This window comes from Caretta caretta, chromosome 9, assembly GCF_965140235.1.
Source record: "Caretta caretta isolate rCarCar2 chromosome 9, rCarCar1.hap1, whole genome shotgun sequence".
NCBI classification, from domain to species: domain Eukaryota; kingdom Metazoa; phylum Chordata; order Testudines; family Cheloniidae; genus Caretta; species Caretta caretta.
The window spans coordinates 48,192,589-48,213,088 of NC_134214.1; the positions used below are offsets into that span (position 1 = coordinate 48,192,589).

The 20,500-nt window shown below is 43.4% G+C and overlaps 1 protein-coding gene across 6 annotated transcripts in view; it reads right to left on the reverse strand.

Annotated features, from left to right (window-relative positions):
* GIGYF2 (GRB10 interacting GYF protein 2) overlaps positions 1–20,500 on the reverse strand; it is a 143,743-nt gene that overhangs the window by 110,111 nt on the left and 13,132 nt on the right. For 5 of the 6 annotated variants that reach the window (XR_007358252.2, XM_048862708.2, XM_048862709.2 and 2 more), the window contains exons 2-4: positions 17,155–17,232; positions 10,240–10,369; positions 281–376 (exon numbers count right to left, since the gene is read on the reverse strand). Coding sequence is in view for 4 of the 6 variants with exons in the window: in XM_048862708.2 (XP_048718665.1) it covers positions 281–376; positions 10,240–10,369; positions 17,155–17,195 (267 nt within the window). In the remaining 2 variants the exon portion in view is untranslated. Of the gene's footprint in view, positions 1–280; positions 377–10,239; positions 10,370–17,154; positions 17,233–20,500 lie in introns of those variants that run through there. The other variant, XM_048862710.2, reaches the window with a different exon arrangement.

Here is a 20,500-nt window from a genome sequence, read left to right on the forward strand (position 1 = left end):
AGCGGAATGATGAACAAAGGGATCCTGCTTAAACAATATAGGATGCCAACTGGGTTTTGATGCCAGGAACCTGGACTCTATGCCAACACAGGGCTCTCTTATAGAGCTCTTTGCTCAAGTCTCCCAGTCTTAACCCTTCCCAACCTTAATCTTATATTTTCAGATATAAATACAGCCTATTTGTAATCAGCCATTAGTCTAGCCCCAGTCCACAGAATGTTCTTAGTTATTCAGATTCATTTTTCACAAAATCATCTCTTAAACGTCTGCAGATACCAACCTGTTCTTCTTCTGTAAAAGGTACAAGTGCCAGTGGTGGGAGGGGCTCCTCCTGTAAAATAGGTTGAAACTCCTTATCCAGAAGGTCTGAAGGTATCTGCAAGGAAGATAGCATGTTAAGAGCTACACTACAGATCAAGCATTACACCCCGGTATACACATTCCAGAGATGGCACTAGGCACCTTCTAATCTCCACCAAAAAAACTCCTCTCTCTGTTCAATACCCACCTGTCTTTCTCCAGGGTTCTGGAAGCCAACATCCATGAATACAGCCAGCCAAAAGAACAATTATTTATTTTACTGTAAAGTGTGGTTCTTAGAGATATTTTGTCTGTGTGGATGCTACTCTAGGTGTACATGCACCCCATGCACATGCAAACGGATTCTTTTTTGCCAGCAGCGTCCACTGGGGCGATACCTGTGCCCTGCATGTCCTCATACCCCTCACCCAAGGACATCAGAGGTGAAGCAAGACCAACTGCCCCTCAGGTCCTTTGTCAATACAGAATCATAGTACTGAAGCACTCCATTTTAACAGGGAAGGAGGACAGGTCATGGGATCCATATGGACAAAACAGCTCAAAGAACCACAGTTACTGTTGAGAAAGCAATTATTCATTCTTCAAGTATTTGGCCATGTGGATCCCACTTTTGATAACTATCTAGCAGTTCTCTCTAAGGAAGTCGATGCTAGGAGTCCTGTTTGAACAGAGACTGCAGGCCCTACCAAATTAGACATCTAATCTGGCAACTAGGGAGTAATATAGCGTGTGAATGTGTGTAGTGAACTTGAGGTAGCTGCCCTGTAAAAATCTCAAGCATGCAGATGAAGCTGCTTGGGCTCTACTCATGCACACCATAATGCAAGAGGATGAATTAATTTAGACAGTTCATACAGATCTTTATACAATTAGATACTAACTGGGATGACAGTTTGAGTCAAAATGGCCTGTCTCCTTACATCTAGTCCCAAAGGATACAAAAAGCCTGGGTGACTTGCAGAAGGGTTTTTTCCTACTGAGGGAGTTATGATAGTGTGATCAACATGTCCAGTGTATGAGACTTAAATCTCTCCAGGAGTCAAATGCAGTATAGCTAAAAATACCAGGATATGAACTGATCCAAACGTAAATCTGAGACTACTTTGGGTGAGGTCTGAGAGTCATGTTATCCTTATACAATAAAGCATAAGGAGGCTTTGCCATCAACACTTGGATCTTGCTCACCCTGTTAGTCAAAGGTGGTAGCGAACAAGACTGCAAAGGATCAAAGGAGGGATCCATCAGGGCCAGAAAGACAATATTTAAGATTTTAGAAAAGAGAGGGGCTGCCAAGTAAAGGAAAACTATGGACCATACCTTTCACTGACTTCATAACTATGGAATGTGAAAAGACAGTGTGACCTTAAATAGAAGGGTGACATGCTCTAATTGCAGCTAAGTGGATGCTAATTGAGCTAATGGAGAGAACTGTTTGCTTCCAAGGTAATAAATAGCCCAAAACACTACTAGACAGTGACATCTAGCAAATGCTGAGGAGCTTGGATAGTAGTCTTTACCACTTTAATCTATGTTAGCCTTGTAGAAGCCTTTTTCTTTGAATAAGAGCGTCCTGGCACTTCAGAAAAGCACCTTCTGTTCATAACGCTCAGCTAGCAATTGTGCATATGGTCAGATGCAGAGATGAAGGACTGGGGGCAGGATTTGGCCCTGATCTTGGGAAATAACATCTGACAAGTCTGGTAGAGCAACTGGAGGCTGCATCCGGAGGTGTATCGGGTCAGGACTACAAATACTGAGGCTATCATTAGTAAGGCCTTGTCTGGTCTCATTTTTCTGAAGACGCTGGGAATTCAAGGGATCATGGAAGAGTATGTATCAGGTCCCTTGTTGGGATGTTGCTGAATTATGAATTGCTGTGATTCATATAAATGAATGTGGAGAACATGAGTTTAGTACGGCTTGGTATATCTGAATTTGCTAGAGGATTCTGGGAGCAGGGATCTCTTAGCATCGGACAGTTGGTATGGAAATTTACTGAGACTGCTGAAATTGCATTTGAATGGTTAAACAGAGGCTCTACCTGTGTGTGCGTTTTCAACTTGAAATTCTGGTCATGTCAGCTGATGGCCAGCTCACCGAGTAAAGAAAACGCAGAAAATGTGTGATTAGTGAGATTGGTACTGAATGACCCAGGTAAAAATTACCCTTTAGGATGGCACCACACTAAGAGCTCAAGTGAATGAATGATTGATGAGAAGGCAAACATCAACTGATCTTCGGTCTTTGTCTTGCAGTCCCTTCTAAAATATTAATTAGAAAAACCAGACATAGAACGCCCACAGGGCAGATTTCGAGGACATGTGACTCCTTTGAGAGCAACGGTATAAATGTTCAGAATATCATATAGTTCTTAGTTCCTCTATTAACATCTGAAGAGGTCTGTAACACTGTAAGATAAGGTCTCAGGGTAATCAACTCCTTGCTACAAGAGACTTTTGTAGGACTTTTGAACCAGAGAACCTCAGGGTAACCAAGACACTGCTTCGGGGGACATTTAACAGACCAAGTACTTGAGAAGAAAAGAAGACTCCATCTAGGACTGGTAGCTATATCTGCTTGGTTTGCCGATCAGGATACCGTGTAAGACCAATAAAGTTACTGTGATGTTCCCCTCTGGTGTTATCTGGACCGGTGATATGCTAGGCCTCTCCAATCCTTGACTCTGGGAGCCAGCCTTAACCTGCTCTGCTGTGAGAACTCCCACTCCTGGGCTGTTCACGCACAGCCTCTGGCTTGTAAGCTGCTCCCAGCTACTTGCAACGATTTACACTAGCCAGTACCTCCAATCCAAGACACAACCCTGGGAACCTCAGTCTTGCAGTGTCCAGTTATGCCCACTGGATGCTGCAAGCTTATATAAATTTGTCAATTTAACAAAGAAATTGGTATGTACCAGGCTTGTTCTCCCAAGGGGAGTCTCTGACACACTGCAAACCAAATGCACTGCTTCAGGTAGAATGAACAAACAGATTTATTAACTATAAAAGTAGATTTAAGTGATTATAGTCAAAGCAAAACAAGTCAGATTTGGTCAAATGAAATAAAAGCAAAACGCATTCTAAGATGATCTTAACATTTTCAATGTCCTTAAAAAACTTAGATGCTTCTCACCACAGGCTGGCTAGTTACTTTTCAGTCAGGCTTTCCCCTTTGATCAGCATTTCAGACGCTTGATTGTGGTGGCATCTGTAGATGTAGGTGAGAGAGAGAGCATGGCAAAATGTCTCTCCCTTTTATCATGTCCTTTCTTTCTTCTTGGCTTTGCCCCCCCACCCCCTTCAGAGTCAGGTAAGCATTACTTCATTGCAGTCCCAAACTGCCCAAAGGAAGGGGGTGACTCCCTCAAGGGTCTAACAGATTCTTTTGTTGCTGCCTAAACCAGCGTCCATTGTTCCTGTGAGGCTGGGCTGGGCTTGTCCCATCCATGCCCTGAAGAGGTGTGAACTGCCTCTCTGTTCTTGGAGAGTTTTTGCATGGGCTTACTTTAAGCCATGAGGATACATTTTCAGCCTCCTAACTATATACATGAAATCATAACCTAGAACCTTAGTATAACATTACTGTAACAATTACTATAACATCACTATAACAACCATGCTCAGTGCATTATGAGCCTTCCAAAGACACCCAACATGACCAACTTTGCATTGGATACCACACAATCATTTTATAAAGATAAACATTGGGGTGTAGGGTGTCCCCCCGAGGTACAGAGCGTCACAGTTACTGAGGGTATATGCTTGGGGAACTGAAGCTTATTAGGAAGATTATATAACCTTTTATTGCTTGTGTAATTCTCTCAAACTGCTGAGCATTGAGCAAACTGAATCCAAATTTTCACTGATACCGGTAATAATCTGCCCAGCTGTGGGCCATTAAAGATCCATTTCAACATCCCTCACCTACAGGATTGGAAACACGTCTGGGAGGTAACCTCCTCTGCAGCAAAACATTTGACACTTTCTTTAAGTTGGTGACAATTAAGTCTAAGAAAGAGGGTCCCCATTAGAGGAAGATTTGCTGGAGAACAGAATCCTTGAAAGCCCATTCTTGGACTACTTCCTGTAGGGATAATCTGGTAAATACAGCTGTGGAAGTAATGTTGTATGCACTACTTCCATAAATGTATTATCTCCTGACAGAAGAGATTATCTCACTCTCCATTCTCTGGAGACATAGTGCGCATCGCTGAAGTACCATCTTTCAGAGTTTGAATCATGGCTCCCTGGAGGAAGATCATGAAAGCTCTACATGCTAAACGTATGGCTTTCAGCTTCAGCATGTTATATGAATATGAGATTCTTTTGGGGACCAAAGACCCTGCATCTGTATATGACCTATGTGAGCTCCACATCCTTTCTGGGAAGCATCCATTACCCCATTCGAGGTAAGGAGGTGTGAAGCAAAAAGTATGCCCTAGCAGATTTCTTATGGATCCTTGTATGAGACTAGAAAGGATAGCAATTCTGGAGAGACTAAAACCTATAAGTCTATGCTGTATCTGCTGGGCTGATAAAACAGACTTCAACCATCCCTACAGGGGAAAAACGTGACAATTTGAATGCAGCGTCATTAAAGCGCAAGTTGCCCTGCGACCTAATAAGCTGAAGCAGTCTCACACTGAAGTCTGGGGAGGACACTTCAATTCTGAGATGATGTCCACAATGGCACAGAATCTCTTCAGGCTCTTGCTGTTTTAGAGTTCATAGGAGTGGTCCTAAACTCAAATCGTCTGAGTCGGGAAAGAAAGTGGATTTCTCATGGTTTGCATTGAGTCTCACTGAGGTAAAGAGCTTGAGGACTATTCTTATTGAGCTGGGTATCTTCTGAAGAGATTTGTCTTCAATCAGCCATTCTTCAAGGTATGGATAGGTGAGCTGCTGGGAACTTGCTAAATGTTTCTGTTGCCATGGAAAGTCTTACAGGCAGAACTCCGTGCAGGTAAGCATGAGCTTCACACTAGGAAACAAGGTATTAACTGCCTACTGGATGGACAGACACAGAAATATGCATACAGGAAGTCAAGAGTTGCAAACTAAACTTGAAGATCTACAGAAGGTATTATGAATGCCTAGAGTGACTCTCTTTCATCCAACAATGGATGAACTTGCTGAGGTCTGAATGAGAAGCCATCCTCCTTTCTTCTTTGGGATAACCCCCCCCCCCACACACACACACACACACACTTGAGAAGCACCTCCTCCACTACTCCAAGCTATAGAAGGGAGTCCACCTCTTGTCTGAACTGCATCTCTTGAGAGGGGTCCTTGAGGAGTGCTAGATTTGAAGGGCATGGGGGCTGGCAAGGGCTCAAACTGGACCAAAATCCTTTGTTGACGACTACTAGAACCCAATGGTCCATAGCAATTCCAGTTCAGACCTCCAATAAATAAAAAAAAGCAGCTGCCAAACAGGAGAGTGGGGAGGCAGTGTGGGCATACATCCAGTCAGATCAGCCCAGGGTTCTTGACTAACTTGTCTAACTTACTGTCTGAATCCAGATGCAACCTGAGTGGTAGCTGAAAAGAGGGCTGAATTGCTTCTTTGCTGGAAGAAGGGGTCTCTTTTTGTGAAGCTCAGCAGATTTCTGCTGGTAATATGAGCACTATCTTTGAGGTTTGTCCTCTCTCCTTCTCCAAGCTGGAGGATAAAGGCCCAGGGAGCAAAGAATTGTCCTGGAATTCTTCAAAGAATGTCACACTTCATCCATGTTAGAATTAAGTCAGAACCTTCAAATGGCACATCCTCAACGGTGACCCTAACTCTTTCAGTACATCCGCTTATTTCAGCCATTAAGATTCAATATGGTAATAGAAGTAGACACAGCTCTCACATCTAGAGCAGCCTGCAACGTCTTGGCAGTCAGTAAGAATGGACCTCAGCTCCTCCATAGAGTCCTGAGGTAGTTTATCTGCAAAATGGGAGATCTTATCCTACCAGAGGTAGACATAAGTCACTGTCAAAGTAATAAATTTACTATAAGAACCTGAAGGTTGATTGAAGAGTAAAGTTGCAAGGCTGGAGGCCAGTGATTTCCTGGTCCTTGGCAGGTTTGAAAATAACTTCATATGTGGTGTGGATAACCTGCCTGATATTGTGGGATGCAACATGTTGAATAATTTATTGACTTCCTTGGGCCACTCCCAATGTCCAAGGTATCTGCTATGTGTTTTAACAGGTCTTGAAAAGCCTTAAAATTATCAATTGCAGATGGTAAATTAGGCTTAACATCTGTATCCACGAAGGTCCATGGGATGACTACAGGTACTGCAGGAGGTAGATATTCTTCCCGACCCTCCTCATTTTTGGCCATATGCTTCACAACATGAGGTGCTTATAGTGCTCCAGAAGGCCTTGTAGAAAGAGACCTGTGATGAGACAAAGGAACTTTCGATGACTGAGGTCTAGAAAGTAGAGTTTTAGGGTTCCAAAGTGGCCAGTAAGGCCAGGTTTGCATGACACCAGGTATGGTATATGATACTAAGGTGGAGTCACCCACAGGCCCTAAGGATTCCCACAGGCCAGGGGTCTCCAAACTACGGCCCGTGGACCCATTTGTCCGGCACCGCAACCAACATCGCATCAGGTGGCGGGACCCCGGCTGGCAGGAGCCCGTGGCAGGAATCCCAGAACAGCGGCGGGCTGAGCTCTGGGGTTCCCGCTGCGGGCTCCTGCCAACCGGTGTCTCAGCCCGCTGCCAGCCTGGGTTTCTTCATCCAGGCCAGCAGCGGACGCTGGGTGGGGCCAGTGGCGGGACCCTAGCTGGCAAGGGGCCAGCAGCGGAAACCCCAGAGCAGTGGTGGAACTTCATGACGTCACTGCATTCCTGCCAGGGTCGCAGAGCCGATGAGCACACAATAGGTAGGTTAGTAGCAGAAGAAGAAACCGGATGCGTGATGAGTCATTGTTGTTTCCCTCGGTTTTTGTCTTAGCGCATGTCAGACTAGTGACAAACGTATATTCGTTGTATTTAAGTCCGTTGCTATTGGGGCGATTATGTCGGGAAAAGGACAGAAGAGAAAGGTTGATTCTGAATGTCGAGTGTTTAAAGAACAATGGAGTGTGGACTATTTTGTTACCGAATCAGGTAGTAAAGCATTGTGTTTAATATGTAACGAAACCATCACAGTGCTAAAAGAATACAACATTCGTGAACATGAAACCAAGCACTTGTCAAACTACTCTAAATTTACAGGAAAGCTACGTTCAGATAAATTAGAATCCATGAAATGTTGCCTATCATCACAACAGTTTACATTTAAGAAGAAAACTGAGAACGAAGCTGCAACAAGAGCCAGCTTCCGAGTGGCACTCCTATTAGCAAAACCATTTACTGATGGCGAGCTAGTTAAAATACGTATGATTCAAGCAGCCGAAGAAATATGCCCAGAAAAAGTATATTTATTTAAGACAATTAGTCTTTCGGCGAAAACAGTTGCTCGCAGAATCGAGGACACTGGCAGTAATATAATTTTCCAGCTGAATGAAAAGGCTAAGAAGTTTGAGTGGTTTTCCCTCGCACTTGACAAGTCAACCGATGTTGCCGATACTTCGCAGCTGCTGTTGTTTATTTGCGGGGTCGGCAGTAACTTTGAAGTTACGGAAGAACTAGCTTCTGTGCATAGCATGCATGGAACAACCACAGGTGAAGAGATTTTCGAAGAAGTTGAAAAGTCACTCTCTCAATACTACCTGCAATGGAAACAACTGAAGTGCATTACAACCGATGGAGGTAGAAACATGTGTGGTTCAAAAAAAGGTTTGGTTGGACAAATCTACAAAGCTTGTGAAAGTGTGGGATGTCCCAAGCCTATGATTCTTCATTGTATTCTTCATCAGCAAGCATAGTGCAGGAAATATTTGGATGTGTCATGTGTTATGGAACCCGTAGTTTCAACCATGAATTTTATTCACTCGCATACACTTAACTATTGTCAGTTCCAAGCATTTCTGGTGGAAACAGAATCAGAATATCACGATTTGCCCTAACACACTTCAGTTCGATGGCTTAGCTGCGGAAAGGTTTTGTCGCGATTTTTCGAGCTTAGAACTGAAACTGAAATGTTCTTAAATTTAAAAAAAACAAACAAAAGAAAAAACGACCTCTACCTTTACTCTCAAACAATGAATGGCTTTGGAAATTAGCTCTTTTCGTAGACTTGACCAAGCATATGAATGACTTCAGTCTTAGACTACAAGGGGAAAACGGGCTTATCTGTGACCTGTACACCCAGGTAAAAGCTTTCAGGCAAAAACTAGTTCTTTTCGAGTCCCAACTGATGGACTGCTCAACTCATTTTACATGTTGTGAAAAGTTCAACCAAGAAACTGAATCACGATTCCCAACTAGGCTTGCACAAGAAATCATTTCTGATCTGAAACTACAGTTCCAGGAGCATTTCTCTGACCTTGATGTGAATGCAGGAGAAATACAGATCTTCCAAAACCCATTTGATTGCGATCTCGAAAAACTGCCACCTGAACTTTAAATGGAAGTGACTGACCTGCAATCCAATGACTTGTTGAAGAACAAATATAAGGAAGGAAATCTGGTAGACTTCTATAAATGCCTGCCAAGTCATCAATATGCTCACATAAAAAACTTTGTCCGTGGATTAATGTCTGTGTTTGGCACTACTTATTGTGTATGAAAAAACATTTTTGATGATGAAATATGTGAAATCCAATGACAGATCGACTTTGATGAACATGTACAATCAATTTTGATGATAGGGAATGCTAACTTTGAACCACAGCTAAATGAAATTTTGTCAGTAAAACATCAGTACCATACTTCTCACTAATCCCAAAATAATATTTCTTTTTTTAAACAATTTTGTATATATTTAATTTTTTCCACGGTCGCTTCGGCCCGCGAAGCCCCTTCAAAAATCTAATATGGCCCTCGTCTCAAAGTTTGGTGACCCCTGCCATAGGCCTTTGGATTCTGTCCAACCCATGCCTTTTTTGGTGTCAATGAAAAGAGTGCCCTCTAGACTTCCTTTTGGACTTCTATTCATAGACACTGCAGATTGAGGGACAAATCTAGGAGAAGGTTCCTTATTATGATCTGACAAAGAAGAGATAGGAACACACTTCCTCATACAGTGCAGCCAACCTCAGGTGTTGATAGAGGCTGAGGAGACTGGGATATACATCTATAAATCAGAAAGAGGGACTCCAGAGGAGCGTGGGGGATAACAATTTTGTAAGTCTGAACATCTTTGGTTCTGGTACTGACAGAAGCCTGTTACTGCCACTGACTGAGTAATGGATGCTGGCATAATGACAAGATTTTTAGGAGCTGGGAAGGACAGTACCAAGCGAGGCAGAACCAAGGGTATCAGTACCAAAGGAGGTGTCATTGAAAGCACCAATGCCAAAGTGGAATGATCACTGACCAGAGTAGGTGCATGATTTAATTTCTTGCCAACAGGCCAAGGCCCATAGCTACAGTAACTACACTAACAAAAACTCTAAAACCCTAACTAGAAGAGCAGGGCTGCAGGATAGTAGATATACACTACTAAGTTCCATCTTGCTGTCAGGAGTGGTAAGAACTAAGGGCAGCTGGGTTTGCTCCACCCTTTGTCCCCTCAAGTGGGAAGAAGGGACACTAGGACATGTTACAGGCATGCCCCCTATGAACACTTCTGGCCAAAAGATTCCAATCTCATATGTATGGTGCACATGTGCACCTAGAGAGAGAACCACATGGACATATATAAAGAACCTGCACTTTTGTTCTCCACTAAGGAATATGCATTTAAAAAAAACAACTTGGGCACACATCGTACAGAAAGACCTCTTTCCATAATTACAAGATTTTGGGATTACAGACAAGCCTTCTTCCTATCCTCCCCTCCCCCCCTCCCCCCCCCCCCCCCACACACACACCTTATTATCCTTTAGGAAAAGTGCTAACATTTCTTCTCTCCCATAGCGATAATCTGCTAGCTTGTACTTTGGCAAAGCAGGAGAAAGGGGAGGCGATGTCACGCTCCCGCCACTGGACAGAGCTCGCAGCCTAGAACAAAGCAGAGGAGGAACAAAATTAAAATGGACAGAATCTACACCTGTGCAATCATATCACTCCACCAGACATAAAATAGAGTTTGAGATGGATAAAATAAATCCAACAATTAGAATGGATTGGCTTCACAGATACCCTACAGCAGTAGAGGAAAAAAATCCCAGGACTATTTTTTTTTTATTATTAAAAAGAAACCCTGCTTACCAAACAATGGCACCAGCATAGCAACAACATTCTGTTGAGGTATAATTAAATTTCTCCCTACAAGCACATCAGGAAATGCTATCCACCACAGCATAAGAAGATGGTCTGGTCTCACAATTATTCTTCTACACCCCATGGATTTTCTTTCTTGGAAGCCCTACTTTATTACCTGTTAGTCTAAAACAATACCAAAATAAACAATTTTAAGCATTATAAAATGTCCTGCAATCATTAGATAATTTTAGTATTTTAAACATTTTTAGATTATCGCTTCCAAACATGTCTGCAGATTGTGTCTGCTCCTTAAGTCAAAAGAACTATCTTTAGGGGTGAAAGAGCTGTACATTTCTTGGAACCCCCTCTAAGATCACAAACAAGAATAATTGGTATGATGCTTTTCCTAATGTGGACACCACCCCACAAAGAAGTGGGACTGAAACAGTGAACTCATTTAAAAAGACAACAGCTGTCTGATGTGACTTTTGTTACGTTACATAGGCTACACTCAAATTAATGATTTACAAGTAAAAAACTCCATAGCCTCTAATTTTCTGAGATATAAACCTGTGTAAACTTTCATAGTTGATGTGATGTTAAAAGCAATAGTGTATATTAATATAATCTGATCACCACCCATTTTGCTATGTTCTGCATATGCAACAGTGATTATTTTAGTGTCAAAGTGGTGCAATTCCAACTAAAACTGCAAATAATATTTATTGCTATTTGGTAGCACCAATTTTTTAAGTTTCCTTAAAGAATCTATAGTTTATTTTTACAATATTCCTTCCTCTGGATCAATATATACAGAATATCCCAATAGCCAAATGGAAGGAGAGTTCTGAATCCATTTTTAAAATTCAAGGGTAAAGTTTTCAAAAGCACTTACTGTGACTTAAGAGCCCAAGCTTTTGAAAGTTTTACACTAAAATTTTTCTTCTTCTAAAAAAGACCTGAAGATGTTCAGATTCATTCTGATTCTTGGCTTCCATTGGGACGCAACTCTCCATCACTAATGCTAAAGATATCACCCCACCCATGAACACCTGCTGGAGCATGAACCTAGCCTCAGGAGAGTAAGTAAATACTGCATGGTTTTGTAAAGTTTATTATTTGTAACTCTCAAAAGATATAAACTAATAAACTTCACAAAACTAATATATGTTTGAAAATATATATATACTTGACCTCCCACAAGCCTGGCTTCATGCTCCATCAAACTTTCATAGAATCACAGAAATTTAGGGCTAGAAGTAATCTCAAGAGGTCATCAAGTCCAGCCCCCTGCGCTGAGGGAGGACCATGTAAACCTATACAGGTGTTGGTCTAATCCGGGATTCTCAAACTCCACTGCACTGCAACCGCCTTCTGACAACAAAAATTACTACACAATCTCAGGAGGGGGGACCGAAGCCTGAGCCTCCCCAAGCCCCACTGCCCCCGGGGGGGGGGGGCGAGGGAGTGGAGGGGCAAAGTCGAAGCCCAAGGGCTTCAGCCCCAGGTAGGGGACCTGTAACCTGAGCCCCGAAACCAGGTCTGAAGCTCTCAGGCATCAGCTTTGGCCTCAGGTATCTGCAAGTCTAACACCAGCCCTTGCGACCCCATTAAAATGGGGTTGTGACCCACAGTTTGAGAACCGCTGGTCGAACCTGTTCTTCAAAACCTCCAATGATAGGGATTCCACAACCACCCTTGGAAGCTTATTCCAGAACTTAACTACCTTTATATTTAGAAATATTTTCCTAATATCTAACCTAAATCTCCCTTGCTGCAGATTATAACAACCATGAACATATTTGAAGACTTATCAGGCACCCCCTTAGTCTTCTTTGTTCAGGACTAAATATGCCCAGTCTTTAAACCTTTTATCATTTTTATTGCTCTCCTCTGGATTCTCTCCAATATATGCACAATATAGTTCCTAAAGCATGGCACCCAGAATTGGATACAATCTCCAGGTAAGGCCCTATCAGTGCTGAAACAGTTCTCTCTCACCTCTTACATACAACACTCCTGCTAAAACACCCCAGAGTGATATTAGCCTTTTTCACAACTGCATCACATACAACTCATTCAATTTGTAATGCACTATAACCCACAGCTCCCTTTCAGCAGGAACACTACCTAGCCAGTTATTCCCCATTTTGTACTTGTGCATTTGATTTTTTCCTTCCTCAGTGTAGTACTTTCCACTTGTCTTTACTGAATTTCATATTGTTGATTTCAGATCTATTCTCCAATCTGTCAAGGTCATTTTGAATTCTAATCCTGTTCTCTAGAGTACTGGCATCCCATCCCAACTTGATGCCATCTGCAAATTTTATAAGCACTCTCTCCACTCCATTATTGAAGTAATTAATGAAACTACTAAATAGTACTACACCAGGATTGACCCTCCAGGACCCCACTAGATATGCCCTTTCAGTTTGACAGCAAATTATTGATAGCTACTCTGAATATAGTCTTTCAATCAACTGTGCACTCACCTTATAGTAATTTCATTTAGACCACAATTCCTTAGTTTGGTTATGAAAATGTCATGTAGAACAGTGTGAAACACCTTACTAAAACAAAGATATCACATCTACTGCACATCCCTCCTATCCACTACACCAGTAATTTGGTCAAAGAAGGAAATTAGGCTGGTTTGGCATGATTGTTCTTGACAAATCCATGCTGGCTATTCCCTATAAATCTATTATCCTCTAGGTGCTTACACCCTGATTGTTTAATAATTTGTTCTAGTATACTTCCAGGTATTGAAGTTAGACTGACTGTTCCATAATTCCCTGGGTCCTCTTTGTTTCCCTTTTAAAGATACCACTTGCCCTTCTCCAGTCTACTAGGACCTCACCTGTCCTCCATGAATTCTCAAAGACAATTGTTAAACAGTTCTGAGATTGCTTCAGTTAGTTCCTTAAATTCCCAAGGATGAACTTCTTCAGGCTCCAGTGACTTGAATACACCTATCTTATCCAAATATTCTTCAGCCTGGTCTTGCCCTATTTTGGCTTGTATTCCTTCTCTTTTGTTGTTAATTCAGTAAAAGCTGTGTTATCCAGTATTTTACCAACCAGAAAGCTCTAGAATCTGGCATTTCAGGAGGGTATGCAGGGTGTGATCTCTGGGAGGGAGTTTGGGTGCGGGAGGGGACTTGGAGCAGGGGTTGGGGCATGAAAGGGGTTTTCGGGTGCTGAATCCAGGCAGTGCTCGCCTCAGGCAGTTCCCCGCAAGCAACGACATGTCCCTGCTTCTCCTAGGCAGCGGCGCAGACAGACAGCTCTGTGCACAGCTCCTGCCCCGCCCTGAGCCCTGGCTCCGCAGCTCCCATTGACCAGGTATTGCAGTCAATGGGAGCTGCGGGAACCCTCTACCTTGAGCCCCCTCCCACACAAAAACTCCCTCCCTCTTAGTGAACAGGAATTTGAGACTTCCTAGCACCCCCCATTCCTCCAACATTCCAGAAAACAAAGCTTTTATTGTATTGTGTTGAGTATATGGTTACCATTAAACTTTTTAGTGAAAACTGAAGCAAAATAGGCATTAAACACCTCAACCTTCTTAATGTCATCAATTAGCTCTCCTTTCACAGTAAGTAGAGGACCTTTCCTTTGTCTTTCTCTTGCTCCTAATTTAAATTTGCTCTAAGCTGCGCAGCTGCCTATGAAGCCCCTCCCCGCTGGCCCCAGCATGGGCCTGCCACGGACTTGCCGCGGCTGGAAAGAGGCGCCTCTCCCCTGCACCCGAGCTTCTGTGGCGAGAGAAGGCTGGGGGGGGGGGGGGGGGAGTACTATCTCCCCACTGCAGCCCCAGGGCAGCCTGCACCGCAAACCCCTCATCCCCAGCCCCATCCCAGATCCCGCACCCCAACCCTCTGCCCCAGCCATGAGCCACGCCCTGCACCCTGAAGTCATCATGCCCAGCCCCACCCCAGAGCCCGCACCTTCAGCCAGAGCCCTCATCCCTCCACATCTGGTCCCCAACCCTCTTCCCCAGAGGGTTACACATCACCTCCATATTGGTGCATATAACAATTTATTCTGCACATGGACATAAAAAATTAGAGGGAACACTGCTCCTAAAGGATTTAAAGAACCTCTCTGTATTGTCTTTTATATCCCTTGCCAGGCGTAACTCATTTTGTTCCTTGACTTTTCTGCTTTTATTCCTACAGGCTTGTTCTATTCTTTTGTACTCCTCTTTAGCAATCTGTCCATGTTTTCACTTTCTGTAGGATTCCTTTTTGATTCTCAGGTCATTAAAGAGCTCTTGATGCAGCCATATTAGCCTCTTACTATTCTAGCCATGTTTACTTTGCATTGGGATAGCTGGCAGTTGCGCATTTAACATTGTCTCCGTGCAAAACTGCCAGCTGTCCTGAACTCCTTTATTCCTTAGATTTTCTTCCTATAGGATCTTACTACCAGTTCTCTGAGTTAGTTAAGTGTGCTTTTTTGACGTTCATTCTGAAGTTATTCTGCTGCTCTCACTTCTTCCTTTCCTTAGATTCATTAAATCTAGCATTTTATGATCACTTTTACCCAAACTGCCTTCCATCTTCATTGTTGGTGTGATGTCATAAGCAACTGTGTATGTTAACATAATCTGACCACAGCCTATTTCATATGCTCTGCATGAACAACAGTGTATATCACAAGGGGAACCAGCAATGAAAGCAGTTCTGGACACCAAAAGACCTTAAAAGAAAAAAGAAAAGGAATACTTGTGGCACCTTAGAGACTAACCAATTTATCTGAGCATAAGCTTTCGTGAGCTACAGCTCAGTACAGCTACAGCTCAGTATGCCGCAAGTATTCCTTTTCTTTTTGCGCATACAGACTAACACAGCTGCTACTCTGAAACCTGTCATTAAAAGAAAAAAGTTTTAAACTAAAAATTGACTCAAAGCCCATCTTTCACTTGGTTATTTAGGTATTCTGTACATATTTGTTAAGGGAATTCTGTAAAATTAGCTTGTGGGTCACTTTTAATGCAGCTTTTATGTTTTAGTTTGGCACCTTCCTATGGCAATTTCTTTAGTGCCACTTTTATATCAGCAGGACACCACTATATTCCAAACTGCCATACCACAGAGATTGGACGACTCAGTGTAATGTTTCACTTGTAGAAGACCTTTTCAAATCTAACCCAGTTTGAATATGAACAACAGTCATCATCTGAGAAATAAATTGACTGATGAGTCTAATACCAAGTTGAGATTCCTAGGTTTTAAGGCCAGAAAGGGCCATTATCATCTAGCCTGACCAACATAAAATGGGGCTCAGAACTTCACACAGTAATTCCTGCATCAAGCCCCATGATTCATGGCTGAACTAGAAAGAATCCACAAAAAAAAGACATCCAGTCTTCATTTAAGACTTCAAGTGATGGAGGAATAATCTGCTACATACCTTCGTAAACTGTTTCAATGTTTAATTACCCTCACTATTAAAAATGTGTGCCTTACTTTTCTAGCTTTTGCTTCCTACCACTGTGGATCTAATTATGACTGGACTGCTAGATTACACCACCATGTAGTATATTTTCTCCCTGGATAGGTACAGTCAACGATGTCAACCTCTCAACCTTCTCTTCAGTTAATTAATAGATTGAGATTAAGTTTAAGTCTCTCATTGTAAAACATTTTCCAGACAAATCATCTTGTAGTTCTTTCCTAAACCCTCTCCAATCGTTCTACATCCTTTTTAAAAGTACGCCCACAAAAATAGTTACATTTTTTCAGTAGTGGTCTCCCCACTACGTAAGCAGTGGTAGTATTTCTTGTATGCCTCCCCCATAATTTATCCATCCAAGGATCATGCTAGCTCTTTCGAAGCAACATCAATTGGTATCTTTGTGTATTGCCTCAGCAGAGAGGTCAAGACTGAATAAGCAAGGGGGGCAAAGACTGAACTACCATCACACCTCTAGAATAGCCTTTATCAGGTCAAGGACAAAGCACATTGGATGGGTATTGTAATAAGACTCTCAAACAATCACTGCAACATGATGTAACTTTCCAACAATGCATCCGTGGAAGCCCACTCTTAACACAGGTATTTTTTCCTTATGAATAAATACTGTGAATGTGGTGGGAGGGAGAAGGGATACAAATTTCTCAGAGACACTCTACCTTACAAGTTTTTATTTTCAAAACTGAAAACAGAAGGCTTATGTATCTGTAGAACAAGTCCATCATGGGTAGTGTCAGTGCTAGTTTCCTCACCAATATGCCTCAGATACAAGGATCAACCATCTCAAACATCAAGATAGATCTTCAGCTTTCTTGTTCATTCTTTGGATATTCTGGAGAGTCTGATGTGTAAGTGTTAGTTATTACAATGACATAAAACCTCCAATTCCTTTCACACAGAGCACTACGTAGTCATATGATGAAGATTACTTTTAGTCACTATAGATCAGAACTAGATTTGAGTAAGTGCTGAACAGACACTGTACCCAATCCAGTTTTATAACCCATTCAGCCTCTCCCTCCTCTTGAATATACATGTCCATAAAGCCTTCCTAGTTTTCAGAATAAGGTCCCAGACTCTGACAAAACAGAAAAGACTCACCATTCAGGCCCGAAGTTAAGTGTTTGAGTTTCTCCTGCCATTTTCTTCTTTTCTAGTCCTCTTTAAAAAAGTGTTAACCTAAAAATAAATAAATAAATAAATCACAAACAAAGAATATCATGAAGACAGCGGAGTAATTTTTTTCTTCATAAGGTTAATGTGTCCTCAATACACAAAGGCAGACTGCAGCTTGACATCCCAGCCATAAGAAATGCTAAAAAGGATAACTGATTAAGTGGGTTCTATTGGTGAATCTAAGCTGGGGTAGCCAACCTGAGCCTGAGAAGGAGCCAAAATTTACCAATATACATTGCGAGAGAGCCACAGTAATACATCAGCAGCCCCCCATTAGCTCCCCCCTCCCCCCCACTCCCAGCCCCTCTCACCCACCAGCAGCCCCACAGATCAGAGCCTTCCCTCTCCCTGCCCGCACCTCCCGATCAGCTGTTTTGTGGTGTGCAGGAGGCTTGGAAGGGGAAGTGGGCACGCCAGGCTCAGGGGAGAGGATGGGAAGGGGTGGAGCGGGGGCAGGGCCTGTGGCAGAGCCAGGGGTTGAGTAGTGAGCACCCCCCAGCACACTGGAAATTTGGCACCTGTATCTCCAGCCCCGGAGTCGGTGCCTATACACGAAGCCGCATATTAACTGCTGAAGAGCCACATGTGGCTCTGGAGCCACAGGTTGGCCACCCCTGATCTAAGCTCTATAATGCAATTAAAAATGAAATACAATTACTTTAGATAACAGGATATTTGGTCCCAGACACCACTTCCAGCACCCCTAATTTGATCATGGGCAGAGGAAGAAACAAGGCAATTTGCACATTCTCTTTTGATATTAATAAGCAATAAAAAAACATCTGAACACACCAGCAAATACCTACTTAGGAACCACTACTCCTCTCCGCTGCAGAAGTAAAAGTTTGATTAATGAAGTCACAGCTACACATTTTATAAATTATGAAAAATTACAGAGCTTGAAAAATCCAGTCACTTATCCATGGCAAACAGCAAGATTTCCTGGGCAAGTACCAGGATATTTCATTTAAAATGTTCTATTACTTACAATTGCAAAAAAAAGGAGGAGGTTACTTACCTGTAACTGGAGGTTATTCAAGATGTGTGGTCTCTATCTGAAGTTTACACATGCATGCCATGCGTTGCAGGAGCAGAAAGTAGTAGTAGTCTTTCTGTCTGTGCATATCCCCTTGCCTCATATCTCATGGTTTCACCTGAGGTGATAACGGCAGGGTGGACAGACCACATCTCCAGTTCCTTCTCCATTGCAAATTGAACAGATTCACAGCAGAGGAGGAGGGTGGGAAGTGAAATACAGATAGGGACCACACATCTCAAAGAATCTCCAGTTACAGATAAGTAACGTCCTCCTCTTCTCTGAGTGATGGTTCCTACTTTATTCCACTTAGGGTGATTAACAAGCAATACCTAATTCGGAAGAAGTTGCAAGGATGAGGATGAAATGGTGGAGTGGAGGATAGCCACGCCGAATGAGGCATCCATCGCAGAGTTCTGCACCAACGCATAATGTGCAGCGAAGGTATATACTGAACTCCACGTGGCCGCCCTATATGTGTCTCAAAGTGGTACATCATGGAGGGTGGCCATAGTTGACGCCTGGGCTCACATGCAACAGGCTCTCATCCCAAAGGGTGGAGACAGCCCAAATAACTGATTGATTGTAATGCACCCAAACATCCACTTGGAGATTCTGTGTGTGGAGACTGCTTGCCCCTTAACGGTCTCAACTCTTGTGATAAACAATCTAGGAGACTTCCTGATAGATGGTCTCCTCTACAGGTAGAAGGCCAAGGCCTGGCAGGTGTCAAGGGACCAAAGTCATCGTTCCTCTGCCGATGTGAGAGGCTTTGGAAAGAAAGCAGGTAAAGTGTATGGGTTGGTTGAGATGAAACTGGGATATGACCTTTGGTAGAAACTTGGGATGTAGCCACAAAGAGACTTTGTCCTTATGGAAAGTGGTGAAAGGGGGGTCTGCCATCATGTCCCCAAGTTCACCTACCATTCTTGCTGAAGTGATAGCCACAAGGAAGGTGACTTTCATGGAAAAGAGGGACATAGAGCATGAAGCCAGCAGTTTAAAGTGCTGTTTCATTAGTGCCACAAGAATGAGGCTGAGGCCCCACTGGGGAGTAATAGGTTGTTCAGGTAGAAAAGTTCTGAGGAGACCTTTCCAAAACCTAGTAGTCAATGGATGTGTAAATACAGAGTGTACTTCCACAGGGGGATGGAAGGCTCTGACTACTGCTATGTAGACCTTGAGAAAGTTATGGGTGAGCCCCAACATCTTCAAGAACAGGAGGTAATCCAAAAGAAAAGGAATCTCCATTTCCTCTGGGGAAAGCTTTTCCACTTGGTCCAGTAGGAAAGCCTAGTGGACTCTTTCCTGCTGCTCAAAAGGATGTCTTGCACTTCCGATAAACATTCCCCTTCTAGAGAAGATGCCCATCCAAATACCATGCACTGGGATGAAGAATCTACAGATCAGGATGTCTGATTGTGCTATTGTGTTAGCAGCTTGGGGAAAGTGCGGATGGCGTACTTGTGGCAGGCGTGGTAGAAAGGAGAAGGCATAGTTGATCTAATTTGACCAGCAAAGTATGAAAGAATCGCCTTGGGAGTGGATACCTATATCCTGCAGAGCACCAGCTCCACACTCCCATTGGCCAGTTCCCAGCCAATGGGAGCTGGGGGTGGTGGCAGCACCTCCGCCAAGGAGCCAGACCCGCTGTTGACCACTTCCAGGGTGCAGCACAGTCCGCGTTGCTAGGACAGGCAGGAAGCCTGCCTCTGCACCCTGGCTATGGCGCTGACTGGGAGCCACCTGTGGTAAGCCCACATCCCAATCCCCTGCCCAAGCCCTGAGCCCTGCCCCAAACCTGGAGCCCCAAACCCCTCATCCCCATCCCCACCCCAGAGCCCACACCCCCAACCCAGAGCCTTGACCCCTTTGCACAGCCCAACCCCCTCCCACAGCCTGAACCCCTCATTCCTGTCCCCACCCAACAGCCCTCACTCCCGCACCCCAACCCTTTGCCCCAGCTCTGTTGCATCGCAGGCATCAACTATTTTTTTCAACTGAGTCACCAGGAAAAAAGTTTTAAAACCACTGCTCTACAGCAATATGTGCTGCATTTGTTGCTGGAGTGGGAGGCAGAGAGGTCTCTGGTTGGAGTCCCCCATGGGTTCAAAATGTTGCTTACTACAGTGTTGTGGAATTCCTACTTGTGATTGGCCACTAAGCTTCTGCTGAGAGAGTCTGCAATCGCATTCCGAGTACAGTAATTCCTCACTTAAAGTCATCCTGGTTAAT